At 38.6% G+C, this 25,605-nt stretch overlaps 1 protein-coding gene across 4 annotated transcripts in view; it reads right to left on the minus strand.

Annotated features, from left to right (window-relative positions):
* The window catches only part of PTPRG (protein tyrosine phosphatase receptor type G), a 725,247-nt gene that overhangs the window by 198,307 nt on the left and 501,335 nt on the right, over positions 1-25,605 (minus strand). For all 4 annotated transcript variants that reach the window (XM_034408792.3, XM_087883749.1, XM_034408794.3 and 1 more), the window contains exon 5: positions 20,316-20,411. In XM_034408792.3, the coding sequence (XP_034264683.2) occupies positions 20,316-20,411 (96 nt within the window). The remainder of the gene's footprint in view (positions 1-20,315; positions 20,412-25,605) is intronic.

Consider the following 25,605-nt stretch of genomic DNA (forward strand, 5'->3'; position numbering starts at 1 on the left):
CTGACTTTTATTGTTCAAACCCTGCACTTTCTGGTTTCTCTTTCAAAAATATTACTGAAAGGTAATATTTGGATGGTGTTGGCTAGAATGGGGAAAAGAGTTGTGTAACTTGGACCCAAAGTATAGCAATTAGTCATACACTGAAACTAATGGACAAGAAGAACTGGGTCAAACATAATTAGTACCCCAAAAATGATCTCTCAACCCAAGATGGTAGAATCTCAAAAACTGAGCTACTAGAAATAAAAATCTAGAAAAGTCTGACCATAGGTCGAGGAAGGGCCTCCAAAAATGTCGCGTGATGGCTACATGGGCCTCCAAATCAACACAGCCCAGATGACAATGCCAAGAACATGCCAAGCATGGGCTGTTAGATAGAACAGTAGTTTCTGTTACAGTGGCCAGGCTTTTGAGACATTCTGCTTGTCCAATGGATCTTTCTTCTGAAATGTACTATATTCTGCACCTCTAACCACTTGTTGATGAGGAAGTTTCTAGCTCCTATTTGTTTATGTTCCAATTATTTTCTCCCAATTGTGACTATAGTAGTTGTTTGTAGAAAACTGAATTCAGTTTTCAGTGGAATATGTATTATATTGTTCTGACCTAGGCTTCCTGAGAAAGCATAAATCACAATCTTAGTCCAAAAAAGCCTCTTTTATTGAGACAGCTGTGAATTATGGTCATTCACAGCCTGTAATGATTCACAAACAGTCTGTGAAGATTCAGACAGATGTCTGCTCAAGTTGACACAGTCTTTCAGGGTAATGTTGATAAGCACCCACCTTTATCTCCCTTGAAATGCTGCCAGAGACCTAATTGTCAATTAGTTTTGCAAGGCCAAACGGAGCACAGAGTCAAACCGACTTCTCAGAGCTTGAATTGACTATATGAAGTAATTGCTTTCTGCAGAGGCTTATGTCTGTTTGCTCCTCTTTTATGTCTTACGGGAGGGGCCAATCATCTCCAAGCCTTACTCCTAAATCGCCTTTTTTTTCTTAATTGTTCTTGCCTTCTGGCAGCTCTGTGCATGCGCATACTGGGAACAGGCTCACACTGTTCTTCTGACTTGCTGATGTCAGATTCCGGAGGCTCCGGAGGCAGCACATAACTACCAGATGGCCCCGGCCACCTCTCTGTCTCCAAGGCAGAGCCCTTGTCCAAGCCTTCCCCAGACTCCAGGACTGGTCCATGTTCCTCCCCAATCTCCCCACTGTCCGAATCTGCTGCCAGCTCTGCTGGCCGCTGGCGGGCCACAACATATATGTAAGTAGCTGCCGAATGGGATGGTCTTTGCTCTCCTTTCCTTGTATATCTTTACACTATTACAATTGTTCTCTTTTTCCCCCCTAAGGCAGGGGTGTCGAACTCCCGGTCCACGGACCAGATGCATCACATGATGGCCACGCCCACGCCCCATTTAGTAAAGGGGAAAAAAGTTGTGATACATCATGTGACACTGCCCTTAGGTGTAATCCTAAGGGATTACATATGAACATTTGTTTATTTAAGACGTGTGTATGTACAAGGAAGAGAAAAAAAGTATGTCTTTTAAAAAACAAATGCTATTTCTTCTACATTACATCATTATGAGAATGTGGAATATCAGAAGGCAACCATTTGCTTAGTGACAGAGAAGGGAAGGAAAGGGAAGTTGTTATTCTGAACTCTGATCTACTGTAGAGATACAGGGAATATATAGCTAACAAGAATTATAGAATTATAATAGAAACAGTTATAGAAACAAAAAAGCAAATACAGTTTGCATATATTGCATCTACAATATAACCTTACTCTTGTCTCCTCATAAGTGAATTTTCAAATTATGCTGGAGACCTTGATCATTTAGAAGCATTACAATAGAGTGTATCAAGCAGTGAAAGAAAATTTAATATGCAGATAAAAATAGTTAAGAAAGGAATTGAAATAATGCAGTTAAGGGATAAAGCATGTTCGAAAACATTCACTCTTAAAAACTATTGAGTTCATTATTATCATTCACATTTTTCCTTATTATTTGTAATCTGTCTAATACATGATACCCTTTCAGGTTTTCTAAGCTTTTCCCTGAATGTTGTGTTGCTATCTGATTCTGTTTCCTTTTTCAGTAATGTCATCACAACAGGCTCCATAAATAGGTTGCATACAATTCTGTAGGAGAGACATATAATAGAATAAGGAAACATCTTGGCCTCTGTTATATCATACAGCCCACACAAAATTTACAAGTGTCCACTGATCTTTCATTAGAGATATAATAGGTGTTCCCTGCTAAATGCTATTTGTGTTTGCCAAGGAGAGAAAGACAAGTCAAGATAACACCCCATTAGAAAGTAAAGTTTGATACTTCATGATTTAAGCCGAAAACAAAACAAAGAAACAAAATTAGAAAATTCAAACCCAATACAAAACAAAACAAGGATTTTACATGCTCGAAATGTGTGTGAGAGTATCCATGGTGTAGGGAAAGAGAAGGCTTTTTTCATTCTTATACATGGATATGGATAATTCAGTGCAGCTAAATTGAATCAGAGCACATAAAGTAAATTCTTAGTAATTCACATATTGAATCTGCTTCACAGTATGAGGAAAACATACACTCTGGTGCTTTAAAGTGAGATATAACAATTCATCCTTTATGCTTTTGCCCAAAGTCAAATGACGATTTATTATATACAGAATTTAAGTTACAGCACTGGTGTTTGGGTCAGTGAACTTCTTCTGTTCAATTTTGATTGAGAAAAAGCATGGCTTTGGCCAAATCTTTTATTTAAACTTTAGTGCATGTCAATTACTAAAGTAATTACTGAAATGGGATTACTTTTTCAAAGATCACTCCCCATAACATAGTTCCCACTGGAAGACTATTCTTGAATAGTAATGCCCAACCAAGAATGGAGGTGAAATGCCCAATTCCAGAAGATTTGAAGAAGGAACCTGGAATTAGACTATAATCAAAAACAGTTTGTATCCACATACCCTGTTTTCCCCAAAATAAGACATCCCCTGATAATAAGCCCAATCGGGCTTTTGAGTGCATGGCAATAAGGCCAAGCGCTTATTTCAGGGTTCAAAAAAATATAAGACAGGATCTTATTTTTTGGGAAACATGGTATTGTGCATCTGTTCTGCCTCAGCTCCGGATCCCAAGGAGTGTGACACACACAATGCTCCAAAAACTACGTTTAATACAAACAGATCCCTTTCAAAATGCAGGCTTTCAGTGCAAATGTCCTTATCAGCCTGCTATGAATTACAAAGAATAAATAAAGTTCACAAGGGTTGGCAACCAGCTCAGAAACCACGATGTAACAAGAAACTCACTGTCAAAATGCTCTGCATAGTAATTAAACGTTGTTTCCAGCAGCATTTGCTATCTGTGAGTGAACTAAATAGGCTAAGGGAGTGGCCAATTAGCCCCAAGCCTTACTCTCGAGGAGACTTCCTCCTGAGTAGCCACTCCTGCCTTTTGGCAGCCCTGCGTGTTTGAGCATTGAGAAGAGGCTCCTCCACTTCACTCTCTTCACTTGAAGGAGCCTCTGGAGGTTCTGAAGGCCCTGACTGAGTCTCTGTCTCTGGCACCACATCCTCTTCAGCCTCCTCGCTGTCCGATTTGAGCGCCGGCTGCACAGGCTGCTGGTGCGACACCACACCAGCCTCCTCATCGTCGGGATCAGCCACAATCCGTGCAGGCCGCTGGTGAGCCACAACAGCATCTAAACTTAAACACCTTGCTTACTTAGCTGGTCAGTTCTAATTTCTACAGCTCTCCCTAATATTGTTGAATGAACAGATAACCAATATATTCTCCAGATTAATTTGTGTGCAGAATCATTCCACAAGAAAGATTTATTTTTCTATTTTCTTCTTTACAGCCTCCAAGAAATTTTGCCTGAGGCTGAGATCTAAGAATGGAGATTTAAGAATGTAAACCTGGTAAACATATTGATGAGTGAATCAGAAGGATAGCAGGAGAGATTATCTCTATTCTGGATTTTTTTTTCCTCTTTTCCTTCAGAAAGTAACCTTCCTAGTCTACAAGGTTGTAAACAAAGCTTGTTTGATTCTGTCTCCACAGGATAACCCTTGACTTTTTTCCCCTCAGAAATTTTGTCGTGCATTTAAGCTGAATTCTTTTTATTACAAATGCTGAAGAGTTCAGAGATGAAGATCTTAATATGTTGTCTGAGTATCATTCATCGCCTTCCTGTAACTTGCTGTGCCTTCTTCAACCCCTTTCAGATATGTGAAGAAATGGCCGGTATTCCTCACAGTGTGACCTCACATATCCACAGCAATCCCACATAAATCAAGGTTTGTTTTTGTTACATTTCACAATACTAATGCAGAAAACTGCTCATCCTAGCCCCAAACATTCAATAACACACAAGAGCAACTACCTAATTACAACTAAATGTGAGACAGTTTTCTAAATATTGAGTGGACCATTGGCAAGTATACACAACCCAGTGGTGTATACTTACTTAGAACCAGTAGTAAAACCGGCAGGAGGCTCTGCCCACCGACTTTGACGCCATCAAAACATTTGAGCTTGCGCAGAAGACCGCGTGTGCGGCCCCGCTGCAAACTGGTAGTAAAGGTAAGTAGAACCTACCCCTGACACAACCTATGTCACATTCAAAAGAACATGTAAGAGACTTGGGGGGGGGGCTTGTACACTGTATTGCATGGCTCTATCATTGTTGCTTCCAATCTATCGGTAGTGCTAGCAATATAAGTATCACTAATAGGAGCCGTGATGGCACAGTAGTTAGAATGCAGTATTGCAGGCTAACTCTATCCACTGCCTGGAGTTCAATCCTGACTGGCTCAAGGTTGACTCAGCCTTCCACCCTTCCAAGGTCAGTAAAATGAGGACCCAGATTGTTGGGGACAATATGCTGACTCTGTAAACCACTTAGGGCATGGCTGTCAAACTCATGGTCTGTGGGCTGGATGCGTCATGCACTGGCCACGCCCACACCTGGTTTAGCAAAGGGGAAGAAAGTTGTGATACGTCACGTGATGACGTAGTGACGATGCGAGTTTGACACCCTTGGCTTAGAGAGATATGTAAAACAGCAGTTTTACAACAGACCTTTCCATCTTTGCGGACCAGCAGCAGCAGTGGCGGTAGCGGTGATGGTGGGGGAGAGGGGAAAGTTTCATGTGCCCATTACTGGTACAAATGGAGCTTCACGCATTCATGCGATCGTCCACCACTTGCGTGGCCCAGTTCCTAACATTCCGCAACCTAGTGGTTGGGGGTCCCTGCTGTAAAACACTATGAAGTGGTATATAAATTTAAGTGCTATTGCTATTACTATCACTGCTCATTGCTATTACCCTCATAAGTTTTAAGTAGAGTATTACAGGTAGTTGTTGACTTACAATTGTAATTAAGCCATAATAATGCTCATAAATTGTGCTGGTCATTAAGTGTGTCATCACATGCCCACGCTTGATTTTACAACCATTTTTACAGTACAGATAGTCCTTGACTTACAACAGTTCATTTAGTGACGGTTCAAAATTACAACAGCACTGAAAAAAGTGACTTATGACCATTTTTCACATTTATGACCATTGCTGCATCCCCCTGAGTCATGTAATTTACATTTGGATGCTTGACAACTGATTCATATTTCTGACGGTTGCAATGTCCTGGGGTCATGTGATCACCTTTTGTGACCTTCTGATAAGCAAAGTCAGTGGAGAAGCCAGATTTGCTTAACAACGGTGTTACTAATTTAACAACCGCAGTGATTCACTTAAGCAATGTGACAACAAAAGTCATAAAATGGGGGGAAAACTCACTTAACAAATTTCTCACTTAACAACATAAATTTTGGACTCAATTGTGGTTGTAAGTCGAAGATTATATGTAGTCCTTAAAAAAACACAGCAGCCATTATGCACAATGGGTGGCTTTTGTCAAAAAACGGAAGTAAATGCCAGTTTCTGGCATCTACTTCTGTCCTACTATCGCAGCACCATTGAGAGTGTCCTGACATACGGCATTCTTGCATGGTATGGGAGCAGCTCTGTAGCGGACAAAAAGGCTCTACAGAGAATCATTAAAACTGCCCAGAATATCATCGGACTCCAGCTACCAGCCCTGGATGACATCTTCGAATCTCGCTGTTGGAGAAAGTTGCATAACATTCTCAGAGACTCTTCCCATCCTGCTTACAATCTTTTTGGACTGTTGCCTTCTGGCAGAAGATACAGAACAATTAAAACTCGGACCACACGTTTTCTGAAAAGTTTTTATCCCAGAGCTATAATTGCACTCAACAATGAACTAAAGGGCCACCATCAGTGAGATGTTGGACAGCATTACTTGGTCTGTTGTGTGGATGTTTGGGTGGTTTAGGGGTGGGGAATTTGTGGTGGGTGGGAGTGTGTTTGGGGATTGTTATGTGTGTTGGACCTGGTCTTTGGGTGTTAAGTGAATTTCGTTGTATGGTTATACTGTGTATACACGTACAATGACAATAAAGTTATTTATTTATTTATTTATTCATTTATTTATTCATTTATTTATTTATTTATTTATTTAAAAAAGTAATGGATCACTGTCACATGACCACGAGACATCGCTAACCCATAAATATGGGTTGCTGAGAGCCCAAAATGTGATCACGTGACTGATGGGGGAGGGGAAGAGGGCAGTTGGAATTTTGAATCTGGGTTGTGTGGACCTTTTTGTGTGTGGGGGGTGGGGTCCATCATAATTTTCAATGGCCACTAAGTGATTGCTTTCAAGTTGAGGACTTTCATCCATAATTGTTACATTGGCTGTAAAAGTTGAGGACTTTCATCCATAATTGTTACATTGGCCTGGTGGTACAGCAGACTAAAAGCATTGTGATTAACACCAGCTGTCTGCAATTACTGCAGGTTTGAATCTTGCCAAGGCTCAAGGTTGACTCAGCCTTCCATCCTTTCTAAGGTAGGTAAAATGAGGACCCAGTTTGTGGGGGCAATAAGTTGACTTTGTATAAATGTACAAAAGTATGAAGGCTATTGCTTAATGCATTGTAAGCCGCCCTGAGTCTCCAGAGAAGGGCAGCATACAAATCAAATTAAAAAAAAAAAAAGACAATTTCTAACTAGCAAACCAAACTTTGATTAATATAAACTGGATGTATTTTATAACTACCGTAGTAATTAACTTGAAATATCTGAATTACGCATGTGGAAAACAGAATTAGTTTTAATTTTTCATGGTTGCAGATAAAACAACAAGAAGAGAATCTTGTTAATGCCTACAAACAAAGAATTGGAATGAATTCAGGGTATCGGCCACTACTGGGCTAAGAATGAATTCATTCTCTAAGGAGTACGTGTTTTATGAAACCAAAATGCAATAGGCCTCCTTTGGGTCAGCAGAAGTCAATGGCTGAAGAAAAGCAGAAGAAAAAGCTTTAAGGAGGAAAATAAGCATAGCTCCATGAATTAACCAAACTCACTATGTGGGTGTGGGTGTTTCAATATCCATGGATGCCAACTAAATACTCCATGTGTAAGTGTATATGTGTGTGTGTGTGTAGGAATGGAATGAAAGACCTCATTGGTTGTATATTATAATTCCCATCTTATGTATTTTCCTTGTCTGCATTGTCTGCTCTTACTCGTTGCCTTTTAATAGTTGACTCCTTTATTCCTGGCAACGAGAAAGTATGAAAAATCATCTAAAAATAAACCATATCAGAATCAGAATCATGTATGTAAATGTCATAGATGTGTAATTTGTAGTGTTCCCCATGCCAAGTTTCCAGGAATGGACATAAGTTTAGCGCAAGAATAAAAAATATCCTATTAATAACCAAATTAGTTTGGAAAACTTGCCTTTTCACTGGGTTGACTAAGCAACAATGTTTATAGGGGTCAAAACAAAAGAATATAATTTAAGGCAGAGGTCTTCCTACTTTTTCAGAATCCCAGATCAAAAAGGGATCAAGAGTAAGAAGTCGATATTAGAAGAGTCTCTACTGCTTGATCATCATCCAGCATGGATCCACTTCCAACATATGTGCTTTTCAGAAAAATCACAAGCAAGGATAATCCCTACTGTTCACTTAAGCTTTTGATTTTTCTCTACTCAAATCTTACTGTGACATATTCATCTCTTTTGGACTTTCCCAAATGTGAGAAGAATATAAATGTTTTTTTTCTTTAAACCATACAGTAAAAGCACATTTCTTTTACCAAACCCCGAATTCTTAAACCGACCAGAAATACAGTTTAAGGTAAGGTATAAAACACAAAAACCTAATGGCCTGCCATTGTTAGGGAATGCCTAACTAATTTATTTTATTCTAATCATTGTGATCAGCACTCCAGTTATCAATCATCTCCCAAATCTCACCAGGATTGAAGGTAATATGACTGCTGTGACTGACTATCGTAATTTGTACCTATCAGCTATCCAAGTATTATCTGTGAAAGTCTTGTAATGAAATGTACTCATAAACTGTTGGCTACCCAATTGAATATCTTTTGCTGAATGAACACAAAAGTCATTTCTATTAAAAGCAAAGCTGATTTAATTCAGAGGGTAATAAATCACTGCATTCCAAATATGAACATCAATAGATTCTATAAATATTCTACTGCTAGCTTTACTTCCCAGCACTGGGAAAGTAAAAAAAAAAAAAAAAGGATATCTTTGCAATAAACAATAAAAAACATTTGAAAATAGAATAAAAGAACATGGCTACATCATGGAGAAAAAAGGGGTCAAGGAAACAGAGGACAATGTTAACATAGACCCCCAATGCTATTTAAAAACTTAGTAATGTATATTGTTAGCCTATTAATTAACAACAAATGCTATCATAATTAAGAAGCATTTGGAAAAAAAATAACAGTTTATCTGACAGAAATGATATACAGCTGAAATGTCCATAAAAGCTGCTTTGTCTGAGAATCTTCTTTATTTTTATTCCTACAACAGAATTCCTCTGAGGTAGCATTGGAAAAGGACCATGGGTAGGAGACCAAAGTCATGCACTTAGTTTCCGTGAGTAGAATAGAATATGAGCCTGAGTGTGTTTTTTTGAGAGCAGGAATACAGAAATACATGACATTATTCTCATGACATGAAATGACACCACCTCTGGGAAGGCAGTCTCCCTCCATTTTTCCTTGCTGTGCATCAAAAATAGAGTTTTCTAACTTGGTTCATATGACATGGTCTGGTTTGTCTGCTGCACTTCATTTTATCGCAGACAAATGCTTCCAGTTCAACTGGCTACTTGAACTGGCTATCTTATGGTAGGAATGTTGCTCCCCTCTGATGTGTACAAGATAACCTTGATGAAGGAACGTAAAAACCATTAGAGTAAATGACTACTGGGTCCTGGGAAAGGAGAAGATGTGAGAAAGAAACTCAAGGTAGGTCTGTCTTGATTTTCTTTGGTATAAGGCCTACACTATCTGCTATCTTTCAGGCCCTGCACTGCACCCTAGGATTGGGGTGGTGGAGGTGGTAATTAGGTGAAATTAACAACAGTCATGCCAGTTTCTCTTATAACCCAAGTGACAGAAACTTTCTAAGATAAAACTTTCCTTTTCTTATTGTCCTTAAACTTTGCTGATGGAACAGTAACATGGTGACCATTTTTTAACCAGGAACATGGCATGCCTTCAATGGTCTGGTATGGGTGGGAAGGATAAAGAAGCCTGGGAATCTACCAATCAGAAGCCTTGGTAGGTGTGATCCAGACAGAACAGTAGGCCATCACTACGATCAAAAAAGTAGAACAGGTTGAAGCTGAGCTGAAGGCTCTTGAGCTGAAAAGACCCTGGTCCACATAACAGAATTCATGAAAGCTCTAACTTAACATGGTATGTGAACCCTCCTTATTTATTCACTGACTCTGTATCTGCAACTCTGGAATGTAGGAGAAGGAAAGGCAAAGCCTGAGGGTGGAGTCAAGAGAGGAATCAGCCTGGAGTTATTATGTTCCCACAAGCAGTACAAGTCCAGCCCTTCTTGAATTCCATTAACTCTTATCTAGTGCTAATTTAGTTCTGACTGTTAGTTGATTAGAATCTTGGTGTAGGCATGAGCAATAAATCATCTTAACTGGAACTTAACATGTGGTCTTGATTCTTTGCACCTGACAGGAAGTTTCTCTATGGACATAACCGAAAGTCTTTTCTTGTTTGCTACCTTATTCTCTTAACCACAGTCGCAAAAAAATAATAATAACACCACAAGTTGACTTTCTCGATTTCTTTCATCCATCCATCCTTCCTAAATTTGCAGATCTCTAATGAGATTTCATTAAAAGGCAAAAGTGAAGGGCAGTGTTGAGGTCAGTAATCAAGTGAAATAAATCTGAGCCAAAATGTAAAGCAGATGCTACAGATCATAGCTGAGTTTTAAGGAGCCAGGTTAAGAGTATGGGAGGATTCTGTCTCAATTTGCTATCTCTTTCCAATTTTTTAATGAGTCCCCAACAAACTTCTCTTGGGTCGGGCAGTTTGGCAAACTCTTTCAAATCATGATTTTTACATAAAAACTACTTCCAGTTGCTTCTGCTGCTTTTTGAGCTTCAATCAAATAGACTTTACATTTCTTTATATGGGCAATAAACTTCCTCATTGAAGAGAATAGTTCTTGATGCTCTCTGAGCTTAGTCGTTTGCCTCGATACATTTCATTACCCATCTAGGGCACTGAAGATGTTACCTAGTTGGATAATGAAACATCTGCAACCAATGAAACCAAACAACCAAGCTCTGAGAGCATCAAGAACTCTATAAAACATTTTATAGAAAAGGAACTGTTTATCTATTATGTCTGTTTATCTGATTATTGATCTGTTGTTAACTTAATATTCAATTCTGAAAATAAGTTTTAAAAGCTTAGTTGAATTATCTTAAGTGCAAAATGACAAGGCAACAGTTTGTAATCTTGTTTACTTATTTATGTCTCATTAAAAGTATTATGTGAAAGCCTCAGTTGATTAAAGATGGCAGAGACCAGTATTTTCTGCTCATGTTCTCTGTTTTGCATAACTTAGCTTACTGTGAGAGCGAACAGAGGGATGGATATATAAGCACCTGAACACTCATTATACCCATCTCAGTTTTTAGCCTACATCTTTATCAATAAAATCTAATAACATTTATGCCCTATAGGTGCTATCAACTGTATTAAAAGCCCCAACTCCAGAAAATCCACGTGCATCATGACCTTCATTACTACAGTATATAAAAAATAAAGAAAACTAGAGTGACTTTTAATTTACTCAATGTGGCCCAGTGTATTGGCTCTTGGCAATAGTCCTTGAAATCTAATGAACTCGGCAAGAAAACTTTTATATGACTAAAGCTGAATTATTAAATAAGGGTAATAAAAAAGAGGGTTTTCATTATTAAAAGTGACACTAATAATTACGCAGTATACTGTAACTCACTTAATTTAGATTCTAAACGTAAAAAAAGAATGTATGGATGTTATTAAAGGAGATAGACCACGAGTAATAAAACACATCAGCTAGGGAGTGAGCTTAAATCTCATCTCAGGTAAAAACACATTAGGTGGATTTAGGCAAGTCACTCTTCCCTCAGCTTCCATTTCCCCGATCTACTCTATAGAACAATTGGGCTTATTATAATAACGAATGCAAATAATTTTGTTACTGTACTCATAAGTGAATCACAGCAAGTTCACACTGCATTCAATGCAGCTTATTACCAGCTAAGTGATTATAACAGATTTCTCCTACCTGATGACCTCTTATGTTTTGGGAATATATCTGTCAGTTTTACATCAGCATGGCTGTAAATCTTGCCTCTCCAGACATTCATCTCCTTATTCAAGAAAAGGCTTACTTGGCAAAAGGCTCATAGACACAGCTGGGCAAGATTAATTTCTTTCTTGCAAGCAAGAATGAAGCCAGTCAGATGCACACAAAAGATCGGTCCACCACAGTTTCCAAATTAAAAGTCTCCCATAGGCCCCTCCACTTGTTTAAAGGCTTTTAATTCCTGCCTTTCCAAGTCAATGGATACTTGGCCATTCTGTTGGTGCCCTTGGAAGGCACCTCATCAATGTTGACATAGCAGTTCTCCCTAGAAAAGTCACCACAGATTCCTTCCTTGGAAGCTTCATTTCTTGTATGATCTTTCAGAGAAACTTGGACAGGGCTTCAAGATTTCTTCACTTTCCCTTATTACAATAAGAAACATTTCTGGAATCTTTCGTTTGCCAGTTTCTTGACCTGGCTTGCTTCAAAGGGTTGACATCAGTCTTGAAAGCTTGAAAGAACCCTTAATAGCTCTCTTACATGTCCCCCAATATCAGCTCTACATTTCTTTACATAGCCTTAGCAATAACATGAGATACCAGAAATATCTACGGGAGGAATTCACAATGTCTTCTCACTGGATTGAATTAATCTTTAGGAAGCAAGGGAAGTTGTAGCCTACTGGCGAGCTGAGGAAGAAAGGCTAGGATAGTCACTTCTCCTAACTAAATAAACACAGTCCAAACCGTGAGGGTTTCATTGAAATCAAACTGAAGGAGAAATGGTAGTTAAACAAAAAAACATAGGAAGTTAGATCTTCCTATCTTCTCAAACATTCAATTTCTTGGAAAAAGGACTACTAGAACATCACTATCATTTATCCTTCCTTTGCTGGCTTCTTCAGTAAAGAAGGAGATCAGAGAGAGGGTATTTGGTGCTTTCCAGATAGGTCATGGCCAAAAAGTACCTGGTTAAGGAAATTTGATCTGTGGATTAATGCAGCACATTTATATCCTGCCCTTCCTCCATATTTTTAAGATGGTATATATTGTATTGTTGCTATACTTGTATTCCAAAAGCCACTAATGAGAGGTAGGTAGGACTGAAAGATAATGCATGGCCCAATATCATTCAATGAACTTTCATGATGAAACCAGTCTTGAAACTGTATCTCTGTGGTTTTAGGACAATACCCTACCTGTCCCACTAATCAGTGCTAGTAAATATATGAAGCACCCAAATACATTACAGGTAGTCCTCAACTCACAGCTGCTTAGAAGAGATTCCCTAGGGCTACTTATGACCCTGATGGCCGCCCCTTCGTAATCATGTGATTGCATTTTGGGTGCTCAGCAACTGCCACATTTACAGCTGTTTGCAGCATCTATATTCACGTGACTGTGATTTATGGTGTACTATGTCTTTACTTCTGATTTCTGCCCAAAAAAACCCACAGATTGTGGACAACGGATTCACTTATAGAATCGCAAAAAAGATTGCAGAATTGGGTGCAGTCACACATGATTTGCTTAATGACTTGCACAGCCATAATTATGTGTTTGATTATGGTCATAAGTTGAGGACTACCTGTACTAACTTTATGTGGCAAGATGTGCAGAAAGTAATTTGTCCTTGGCCTTTTAACAAATTAAGGATGCTTAATTTATGCATACACATACAGCATGTATATATACAGAAGTGAGTACTGAGAATGGTTTTATCAATGGAAAGGACAGAAACTTTATAACACTGATTTTTAAAAATCTGTTTGGTCAAAAGAAGTCAGAAAGACTCTCAGGAAAACACTAAGATTTTTTAGTTTACAATTTTTCAGGCAGACATCACAGAGGAACCTCAGCAACATTAAGACTTTTTTGCCATGCCACTGTAAAATAAGATTAAGAAGGAACGGTCAACCTAAAATAGCTTAGGGAGAAAATTTTTATTTCATTAGATCTTCCTAAGATCCAGTTCTTGTCAGCGTTCCAAGTAACACCCCCAATGAAGAAGACTCTGAGGCTTGAATTTCCTCAAAGTTCCATTTTATTGAAGATGTCATATTGGCACATCTGGGAAAACCTGAATCTGAAAGCTTCCAGGTTTTCCCCACCCAAAAGAAAATCCAAGTCCCTTCCCCTGCACCCACATGTCAATCACATGATCCAATCAGGCACCATCCAAAACTGAAGATACCTCCCAGTCACCTCATGTAGCTGCAGGGCACCTTGGCCTTGATTCTCTGAGAAAAGAACGTTATTTTGACTATATATCACCCACACTCTATACAATCCCCCCTCCCAATTTCCCAGAGTAGAAAATGGGGCAGGCCTGAAGGCCCAACTGTAAAAGATGGCTTCCAGATCTGACAGTTCTACTTTTTGATTGGTACACCATACAATTCACAAGACAGAAAACTTCTACAAGGGAAACCAACTGGAACATAGGAATACCTACACAAACTCCCAGAAATGTATTTTGGGATTCAAAATGGCTGTCAAAAGCCTTGTGATATTTGAAACGCTCGATATCGGTTGCTTTAATTATACCATGGTTTTACTTTTTACTTTCTTTTAGAGATAAAATAAGACAGAAAGAATGATGCATGGAATTGTACCTCTCACCCTCAAAAAAGATTCTTTTTGGAGCAGGTAGTCAGAATAGTGCACTTTCTCACTGAGTGGGAGGTAATTAATTGTCTCTCTGTCTAATATATATCTTAGCTGTCAGATAGAAGATCAAATGTGAACTCCCTTCTGGTAAACTGAGAACCACATTTAAAGTTTGGAGTTGGGTGGGGAAAAATGTATGAATGATACTGCAAAGTGAGTGGGACCATGGGGTTGCTATGAGATTTTCCATTTTTCTCCCTGTTTGGGGATTTTTATTTGTTTTACCGGCATTGAGTCTTTTTAAAGCTTTCACTAGGGATTTTTTTTTTTTTTTTTTTTTGGTGATTCTTCTATTTGAAAAGGCAAGACAGCATGTTTGTCGGGCCTGGAAGCCATCTTTTGTATTAGGCCTTCACAGTAGTGGGTTTCAAATCCCGTCGCTATTGGTTTGCTTGTGGGCGTGCACACGCTCAAATGCGACGTGTCTGCACATGCATAGAAGTTTCTGCACATGCGCAGAGACGTCCTGGTGGGCAGGTGGAGTCTCCTGCCACCGCCGCTACCAGTTCGCCCAATCCGCAAACCTGCCACGTTTACTACTTTGGGAAACTGGGAGGGGGGATTGTGTGGAGCATGGGTGATATATAGTCATAATAACATTCCTTTCTCAAGAAGTCAAGGACAATTTGCCCTGCACCTGGAGTGGCATGGGAGGCATCTCCAGTTGGGACAGTGCTTTGATTGGACCATGTGATGGACTTGTGGGTGTTGGGCAGGGACTTAAACTTTCCTTTGTTTGGAGAAAACCTGGGAATTTTCAGATTCGGGTTTTCCCAGATGTGCCAATATGACATCTCTAATAAAATATAACTTTGAGGAAACTCAAGCCTCAGAGTTTTCTTTCGTTGGGGGTGTTACTTGGAACCGCGACAATGTTCATGAAATGGGTACTGGGTTCCAAGTATATATATATTTTTAAAAAGGAGCTTCCACATCATTTGTGCCCTTGAAGTCAAAGGTTTGTCTTTTCTAATCTAGTCAAATAATTGGTCAGGAAAACTGTTAAGACAGAAGTGTGCAGTTCAACAAACGACAAAGCGCAGGAACATGTTATTTTTATTGGGCTGTATTATAAGTATAGCTAAGTATAGCTATAGGTAAGTATGGTACACATACTCGAACAATGGTGATTATAATTTCTCATATCTTTGAATGTACTATCCCTCTTATATTGTAAGTTGAAAGTTTCAGATATGATGCCCAATTATACCATAATTATCCCGATACAGTGTTGACAAATATGACGAGCATTCAAAGCTCATTCTTGCCCCATTATCCAATAATTAGTGGGGTCAGTTTGCTTCTTATAGTGATACTGTGTGTTTTACTTCCACTCTCAATAAGTGATAACTTTGTGATAACTCCACATGAAGGCAAAATACAAGATGCAGCTAAATTGTATGAATGCATACAGCAGGCAGGAAGATGAGGGATAATGCTCGCATCTTGTTATTCGAGTTTGGTGCTTTAAACAATTTCTCTCCTATATAAAGGTAGGGAAGAACAAACGTAAAATAACTGAGCTATATGCAAAAGCAGGAAATAAAATCTACACCTCAAGACAAAGGAAGAAAAACCACAAAATGATTTGCTTGCATTTTGATTTGTTTCTGGAAAAAAAACCTCCTGGCTAGCATCGTCTAAAATACAGATTACCAAACGGAAAACTAATGCAGTTTAAATTGTTTCAGAAAAAATATAAATTCTCACGGGTACCGGAATTTTAAAACAATGATAGAGTTTCTACTCTATGGGGCACATGTGTTTTTCTCCTGCCATTCAACTATCAGAAAGTTTTGTTGATGTACGTTGGTGATGGCGAACCTATGACACATGTCATTTTTGTTAATTATGTCTAAAGAATGAGAATGTGAATGTGGCGTATTCTCATGTGGTCTCCGGACCTTCTGGAAGTCTCATGAGAAAGCCCTGATCTCGCACGGCCTCTGGAGCCTCTAAAAAGCACTCAAGAATGGGGTGTGCTTTCCTGCTCTTTTTGGAGGTTGCAAGGCCACACAAGAGCATTCTCCAAAGTTTCCAGGCCTTGTATAACCCAGAGCTGCCTTGGATAGACTTTTTTTTCCCCTCAGACAAAGTCAAATGGAAATATATTTACAATTATGCAAGTTTTTACGCATTTATTAAATTTATATGCTGCCCATCCAAAGCGACTCTATTTATTGGTTTGTTTGCATCCTGCTTTTATTGTTTTTACAATTAACTCAAGGTGGTAAACATATTAGCACCTTCCTCTTATTCTCCCCACAACAGCAATCCTATGAGGTAGATTGGGCTGAGAGAGAATGACTGGTCCAAAGTCACTGGCTTTTATGGCTAAAACAGGATTTGAACTCAAGGCTCTCAGCTTTTTAGCCTGTGCCTTAACCACTAGACCAAACTGACTTTGTTATGAATTGTCTCTCTTTTGTAGTATGTGTTTTTGTGCTACAAGTTGGGCCTATTCTGAATTTCTGACACATTTTTGAGCCAAAAATGTTCACTATCACTGATGTATGTTGATGTTTTAACAGACACATACATTCTGGTATGTGTAGCAAGGTACAGGACAGGTGCAAAATCTTTCGTCCTTCAGAGGTTGGGATTGGCACTCTCACAATCCCTTCCTATTAGCCATGCTGGCTTTTCCTGGGAGCAAAATCTTTGGGGCAATATTTGAAATGTTATACACAATCTATACTGTGGATGAATATTTTTTTTTTATAACCATTAATTCAGTCAGAGATTTTCTTTCCAGTTAAAACCCACAGTTTCACACCAAGTGGTTTATTTTTTAATGCAGCTGATACAAAGAAAGAAACAAACAAAAAAACCACATTAAAATCAAACTCTGAACAAAGGTCAGGTCCACTTTTCTAGACAATTATACAGTATGTACAATGTTACTGAATCCTAAGATAATGAGCTCTAGCGATAATAATCTGTAACACCATTATTATTTTATTCAGACAAATACAGCTAAATACTTTGGAATCTTTCCATCACTGGAATCTCTACAGCAAAGGCAAGCAGAAAGGTTCAGAAAATCATTGTAGGCAAAAGTGGATGTTTACTAGCTCTTTTGCTGTTACTGAAGGATTGGAGGAGGTGTTTTTTTTTTTTTTTTTTTCTGTACACTGCCAGGGGTGGCTGTGTCTTAATTTGGATAGAATTGCAATATGGGCATAAGATAAATATATAGGTAGCCCTCGACTTACAACTTTTCATTTAGCAACCATTCAAAGTTACAATAGTATTGGGAAAAAAAGTGACTTACAACCAATCCTCACAGCATTCCCCCACCCCCCCAGTCATGTGATCCAAATTTGGAAGCTTTGCACATATTTGTGCAACTGGCACATGTTTGCACATCCTAGGGTCAGATGAGATCACCACTTGTGACCATCCCAACCGGCTACCAACAAGCGAAGTCAATGGGGGAAACCCAGTTCGCTTAATGATGACGTTGATTCACTTTATTGCAATGATTTGCTTAACAATCCTGGCAAAAGAGGTCGTAAAATCAGGCATGACTCACTCACTTAACAGAAATTCTGGTCCCGAATAGCTACCCAGAGTTACTCAACCTTTAGATGGGTGGCATATACATTTCATAAATAAAAAGAATTGTAGTTGTAAATTGAGGATTACCTGTACTTGAAGGTTTTGATTACGCAGACAAAGAAAAAAAAGTCCAGTGGTCAGGATGAGAACTGTTAGGAAATGACTGTTACCTACCTGGTTGGGTTGGCAATATATAAACCATCAATATATGTTTGTATCAAAACTGTATTGTATAGCTTTAAGACTGTATTGCTGTATTGCATCATACTGTGTCCTGATTGGCTAGTTCTGTAGCCAATGTCCTTAAGAGGGAGCTAGAATCATGGCTTACTCTCTCTACTGCTCACTGCTGTTTTTGCTGTTCTTGCTACTGTTTGCGAAACCAGAAGAACTGTGAATGACTCAGACATATGGTAAGAAGACCTTGTTATTGGAATATCCCTGGACTGACATTTGACTATCTACTGCTTTATCTGTGTATGATATGGACTGTTTATTGGACTTTGATTTACTTTTTCCTAAAAGTAAAAGTATATCACAACTCAGTGTATCTGTGTGTTGACTGTGATTATTCATAACTACTCTCAGCCATTTTCATATGCACACCCTTGCTACTCAAGGGTTACTCTGCATATTCCTTAACAAGAACCATATATTTCCTTATATGAATGTGATTATTTTTGGAAAGTTTCTGATATATCTCCCAAATTGAGTTTTTTGGGGGAACTGCTCTTAGGCTTTTGAACTCTCATTGGAGGAAGGCCCACCTTACCTCCTTGCTAACAATCTTCTTTACTTCAGAAACTATATTCCAGAAGTTGTGAAAATGTTTCTTTTGGGGACAGTCTATTTTCATGTACAAGACTCTTGCTGTTTTTATCAAATTGCTGTTTTGACTTTGTTAATGGCTGCATTCACAAAACACATCTATCCAGGATCCTGAAAGAGACATTTTCCTGGGTTTGTGCAGTACAATGAACTATAAATTAACCAAGGGTTTCACACAATGCATTAAACCACACACACAAAATCCGATCCAGAGAGATAATAATGTAGTTGACCACATTATGCAAATGCAGCTGCTACATCGTTAGCTAATTGATTTACATGTGTGTATATACAGCCACTGTGTTTTGTTTTCTCTGCTACCATTTGTTGCTTTATATTTCTATATTTTGCTGTGTGATGTTTAGATCTTTGTGGAAGGATAGGCAAGATGTAGATAATTTAAATAAACAAATAGGTATAAAATACCGTAGATTTCAAATTTGAAAGCAGAATGTTTGTACGCATAGTAGTTTCCCCAAAACCATAATCTTTCACCGGGGGGAAAAAACTCCCCTGTTTCTGTCATGCTGTATGTTTTCTTCCCTGTATCTTAGCACATTTTTATTGCTGCACTCTCCAATCATAGCCCTTAGGCTAGTGCTGAAGATTAATGCAGATTGATAGAGAAACAGATATAGATATAAACAGACAGCTACATTTCACACCAAATAGTTTGAGCTTCCTTGTTCACACTGAAAGATGTATCGTTTATATGTGGCAGCCTTCTGGAATAAAGTCAAACCATCACTTTCCCCTCAATTTATCCTTTAAGTCAGGAAAGGAAAACCATTTCTCCAATATAATGAGACAAAGGAGCCGTAGACCGCTTCAATTTGGCTTGGCCTGTCAGCCATCACAGGCAGGGCCCCTGGAAAATACAACAAGTCCTCAGGTGTGCTGAACCTGTAAATGAGCTCACCGAACATTCAGCCTGGTCAAAAAAAAAAAAAAGCCCATCACAAAAAGGAGCTCCATAAATTCAGCGAATTGGAAAAACCAGTTTCCCTGAGAAATGTAGTTGCTGGATTTAGAAGTCAGATGCCGTTACAGGGTGGTGGGGTTGTGATGGTGGAAGGATGTTAAGAGAAGCACTGACATTTTGATCAATAAGTTGCAACCAAAGTTAAAGTTTTCCTCCAGCTTAACTGGCCTGTTAATATTCTGCAAACCTGAGCAATGTGCTCTGATAGCAAGGCAACTTTTATGATAAATGCGCTCTCCAATCTGTGCACCAGTCAGGCAGCTATAAAAATCAGAATAATTCATGGAAAGGTTTTCATTATGTTTCTAAAAACACTTATTTACATTTTAAATCGCGGCGCAGACAATATGAAATATCCTTCATTTAGACAGGTGTAAGTGAGAAAACAGATGCGTTCATTAAGGCGGGGAACAATTCAACGAACAATAACAACCAGAATAATCATGGAAGGGGGATGGGAGAACTTTACCACTTGGAGTAAAGACCACGCAGCACGAAATAAACTTACCTGAAAGAACACAGCCATGGTTCCTATGATCCTTTTTTCTTGGATGGCTGTCCCGAAGCTGTCAAAGTCATCGGGGTTGTAGAAATAAATCTGCATCTGTGAAAAATGGGAGCAAAAGGCATTTTTGAGAACCTGAAGGCAAGGCAATGTGTTGCTTTGGTCAATCCAGAAGACAAAAGATTAAATCTCTGGCTTTCTCATGAAGTTTACTGACTAAATCTCATTCTCTTTCCCTCTAGGGCTTCCTCACCTATGTTATTTTATTATTACTGTTACTTACAGGGCTAGGAGCAGTAGCCCCCGGTTTGGATTGGTTCGCAAGAACCGGTAGTAAAACCGGTGGGAGGCCCCACCCACCGCCCTGGATGTCGTTATCGGCGATCTGCGCATGCACAGAAGCTTCTGCGTATGTGAGTGCATGATCCCATTGTGAATAAAGATACTGGTAATAAAGGTAAGTAGGAAGATTAGATGAAGTCCAAGAATGAAAAATCAGTTTCAATTTAAAACCCATTCCTCATAATAATAACAGACACAGAACTTTTGAGACCTATAAGCTATAACATCTAATTACAACAGATATTCAAGAAGATTCAAGATCAAAGGAGAGATAATAGAGTCATATGACAACTTTGAATCGTGAAATTCCATTCTGATAGTTTCCTGCCTCATTTAGTCAGTTACATTATCCCAGTTGCTGGCTGAATAACACATTAATAGTTCCCTGGTTTTAAATATATGTTTATATGTGATGAAGAGGCACAAACATCATTAACCACTGATGGTGATAGGGACACCTATTTGAATTTGAGATTTGTTTCCCTGACAAATTTCTACACAGGTTCATCTCTTTTTTGGGTGGGTGGGTATGAGGGGTTGAACAGTTAGGAAAACACTTCTATTTGAATTATCAAGTTGTATTTACATTTACAATGGTACTCTTTAACAGTTGTGACAATTATTTAGTTTTTAGGTTAAACACTGCATCATTTTTCTCAACAGATTTCTCTCTTACGGAAAAAGAAATGCATATGAAGTATAATTAAGACAGAATGTTTGAACAGTTCTGCCTTTGGAGAAGAGAGAGTGGCTGGTATGGAAGCACATTAGCCAATCATAGTGATGTACAGCTTGTACAAATATGAAGGCAATCAAACAACAGCTTTACTCCATCTGCTTTTCTGCAGGAACTGTCCTAATTTATTAACTGAAAGGCACTACAAATTAGGGGCAGGCATGCACACAGCAACATTTGGGTGGCCTTCTGTGTTAAATAACCAACATCTGTGCATTGACTGCTGTTCTGTGATAATAAACCCTTGCTGTGTTAGCAACATCTGCAGCTCGGTATTTCCTTCACCCGCATGGGTGCTTTCAGCGGTAGCATCACCTATATTTGACAATTTCCAACTAACTAAGTGTGCTAGACTGCAAAAGTGAGATCCTAATAATTGATGACGATGCTGGATTGGGATTCAGCAGATGCAAAAGACTAATCTTGCTGGGTATCAAATTATTACAAATGTTTAGCATTATAGTAAATTAGATAATTGATTTACTGGTAGTCTGTAAATTGCTAAATGAAAGACTATCTGTTTCTAGCTCAGATCTGTAAGCTAGCATCTGGCAATGTTTCTCCAGACTCTTTAGCCTTCCTTGTGAATGCTCAGAATTTAAACTATTTGCCAGAAATCTTGGACAAATTTTTAAGAAGAACATATATGCCACTGAGCTTCCAATTAAATCTTCCTTGTGAGGACCCAGATTGTTAGGTTGACTCTGTAAACCCCTTAGAGAGGGGCTGTAAAGCAGGGGTGAAATGCTCCCAGTTCGGACTGGATCGCCCAAACCAGTAGCGATGGAGGCGGGTGGTTCGGAGAACCAGTAGCAAAAGTCCCTGGTCCCCCCCATGCCCAGCTGAGCCGCACAATCATCAGAGACTTTTTCTTTTAATTTTTAAAAACATTTTTTCTACAATCTCTTCGGCCAAAAAAATGCTTTTAAAAGTAAAAAAAAAGCCTCTGATGATTGCGCGGCTCAGCTGGGATCGTCAAAGGGATCGTCAGCTGACGATCCAAGCTGAGTTGCCTGATCGGCAGAGGTTTTTTTCTTTTAAAAGCCTCTGACAATCCAAGCTGAGTTGCCTGATCGGCAGAGGCTTTTAAAAGAAAAAAAGCCTCTGCCGATCAGGCAACTCAGCTGGGATCGTCAGAGCCTTTTGAAAGCATTTTTTTACAACCTCTTTGCTGAAGAGGTTGTAGAAAAAATGGTTTTAAAAGGAAAAAAAATTGGCCACGCCCACCCAGTCACATTACCCCCACCACCAAGCCACGCCCACAGAACCGGTAATAACAAATTTTAGATTTCACCACTGCTGTAAAGTTCTATGATAAGTTATGGATTGTATAATAATATTCTAGTTTAACACACACACACCTTTATAGCATTCCCTATAATTTAGAGTTACTTCCAACTATTTTTAAAAAGTAAGGATATTCTCCTTTACCTTCGAATATTTCAGAATAATTTAATGAATGAATTTTAAATTGATTCAATTTCTATAGCCCAAATTAGCACATTTTCATATCTAAGCTGTAACCTCGAAGAGTAAAAGCATTCTGAATTCTGAAAATGACACTAACAGGGATTTGTTCTATAGCCAATTACTTGTGTTATATTCTGGAATCCAAGATTCCAAGAAGCTGGACTTTCAGCAAAAATGAGGCCCTCCAAACAAAGCGGAATTTTCTTTCAAGACGTAATGGTCTACGAGAATGTCCCTGAGAGACAGGAATAGATTGGGAAATGATCAGATGAAATGCAGTTAAGAAGCAATGGGGTCATAGCAAACTCTCCCTAGTTTCTTGAACTGTACAGGTGGGGGAAGAGAGGTGAGTTTTCAGACTGGCAAGATTCTGTTACCTTTACAATAAAGGTACTGCTAGTATTCATGGTTGATACTTCTTGTCTGGACTACATCTAAGTGCTATCATCAGATTTGAAGTGAGTGAAATATTACAAGATGCCATTTTATGTGTGTATGTTGGTATAAATCAGAGTGGAAAATTACATAACTGCAACAAATGTTTTTGCCATCCTTATTATTATTATTTATTCCCTGAAGAAGAGCATGGGAATTCAGCAGATAATACATTGGCTTGGCAGAGCTAAAAGATAAGTGTTAATTGTGTTGACTTCTTATTCCCAGCCTCATAGATCATTCATAATCTCATACAAATTAACAGCCTCCAGGTTTGGGAAAAAAGTCAATATATACAAAAAAAAATAATTCACATGATAAATTCATGCACTGATGTTCAAATTAAACACAATTTGGCCTTCAGTTGGACTGCCTCAATTCTATTTACCTGAAATCAATAAAACCACCAATAAGGATGCATTACATTTTATTGCTCATTCACAATAAAGTAAATCCCAATCTTCCTTAAATTCATAAACATATTTATTCCATATTATGGTAGAATAATAATATTAAAAAAATACCAAACAATTTCAAATCAAGATTGATCATATTTTAAGGAAATTCATGTTTTTTATTTGTGTCCATAAATAAAAAGAAGGGCATTGATTTTATCCAATATTTTATAAACATAATATTTAATATTAGGAGGTCTGCCTAGATGTGCATGAAATTTTTGAAATGGTATACTGGAAGTATCTGAAACAAAAGTTGTTTAAATGCAGATTGATTTTGTCTTTGATCAATCAGATTAACTCTTGCACTAGAGTGATTAAAAATATTTTGTTTTCTTCATTTATTAAGATTTTCCTTGAAACTCATCAAGAATTTCATTTATCTTCTCTTCTCAGTAAATTGACATTGGAACTATTGGCTGCTTTATTGTACAAAGCAAAGACATTTCAGGTATAACTATGACTCAGCGTAAAGTGTTATGAATGACCTGTGTTTTATTGGTCTTACATTTATCTTCTATACAAAAATTTATTGATACTGTGAAGCAATTCAGAAATTTATCATATATTAATTGGAGCAAATCCCAGCTGTTCCCTGTAGGTTCTCATATCTCTATAGAAATGTGTAATAAATAAGAGGTTCATTGTTTGTGTATTTATTCATTGCATTTATCATGGGACTCTGGACAGTTTCACAACAATGCAAATATAAAAACAATCATAATTTAGCAAAGTCAAAAGGCAGAAGATACACACATCCCAAACGCAATTCAGTAGAACAATCAGAAAAAACCAGGTGGCAGCCCCCAAATATCTTCTGAAAGGGCTCCATCTTCACTGTTTCTGGAAGGCGCCTGGAATATTGGGGATCTAATCTAACTTTGATGAGAGGCCAATCGAAGTGTGGGCAATGCTACAGTAAAGTAGTGTGTACCTGTGCCTTGTGCATCCTACACCTCTTGGAAGTGGAGAACCACCAGATGCTTTCTCCAGACAAGATCTAATAGGTTGGGCTGATTCAAGAAAGTGAATGCAGTCCTGAAGATGAGTAAGTGCTAAGCCGTAAAGAGTATTATAATTTAACACCACAGCTTTGAATTACACCCAGAGGACAAAAGGAAGCCAATGCAGAATCTGTCGTACAGATTCAATATGATCTGACTGATGGATATTACGTAATAGACTAATGGTTCCATTTTGGATTGACTGAAGCTTTTGTGAGGCATTTAAAGGCAGCCCTATATAGTGCATTGCAGCAGTCTAATCCAGCGGTATTCAAACTTTCCGGCTTTCCAGCCCAGGTGGGGGGAAGAGAGGATGGTTCCGTGTCAGTGCCCAGCTCCATTTGTGCAAGTGGCTGACGTGTGCCTACCACTCACGCAAATGGCGCTGTGTGCGTTTGCTCACCCACTGCACACGTAAGTGGAGTGGCACATGCGCAAGTGCTCACACACCGCTTCTTCTGCCCGAGGGTTGGGGACCCCTGGTCTAATCAATTGGTGACAAGAACATGTGTCACTATACTAAGATTCTTATGTCCCAGGTACAACTGGTAATAATTCTTGATGGAATTCCTTTACGGATTTCAGAATAATTTTCCAATGAACCTTTCCTTCAATAAAGATGTCTTTTTAACCCTCCATCACAATTAATTTATTAATGTGCTTTGGTCTTCATCAGTCCATGAAGTATGGATTTCTCACACGGCAAAAATGTTAATTATTCAGTATTGGAAAGATGAAGTTACACCGAATTTACAATCTTTGATTATAGATCTGTACCAGGGGTGGGTTCTAATTTTTTTTACTACCGGTTCTGTGGGCGTGGCTTATTTTGTGGGCATGGCTTGATGGTC

This window comes from Pantherophis guttatus, chromosome 2, assembly GCF_059756535.1.
Source record: "Pantherophis guttatus breed Tessera chromosome 2, ASM5975653v1, whole genome shotgun sequence".
NCBI classification, from domain to species: domain Eukaryota; kingdom Metazoa; phylum Chordata; class Lepidosauria; order Squamata; family Colubridae; genus Pantherophis; species Pantherophis guttatus.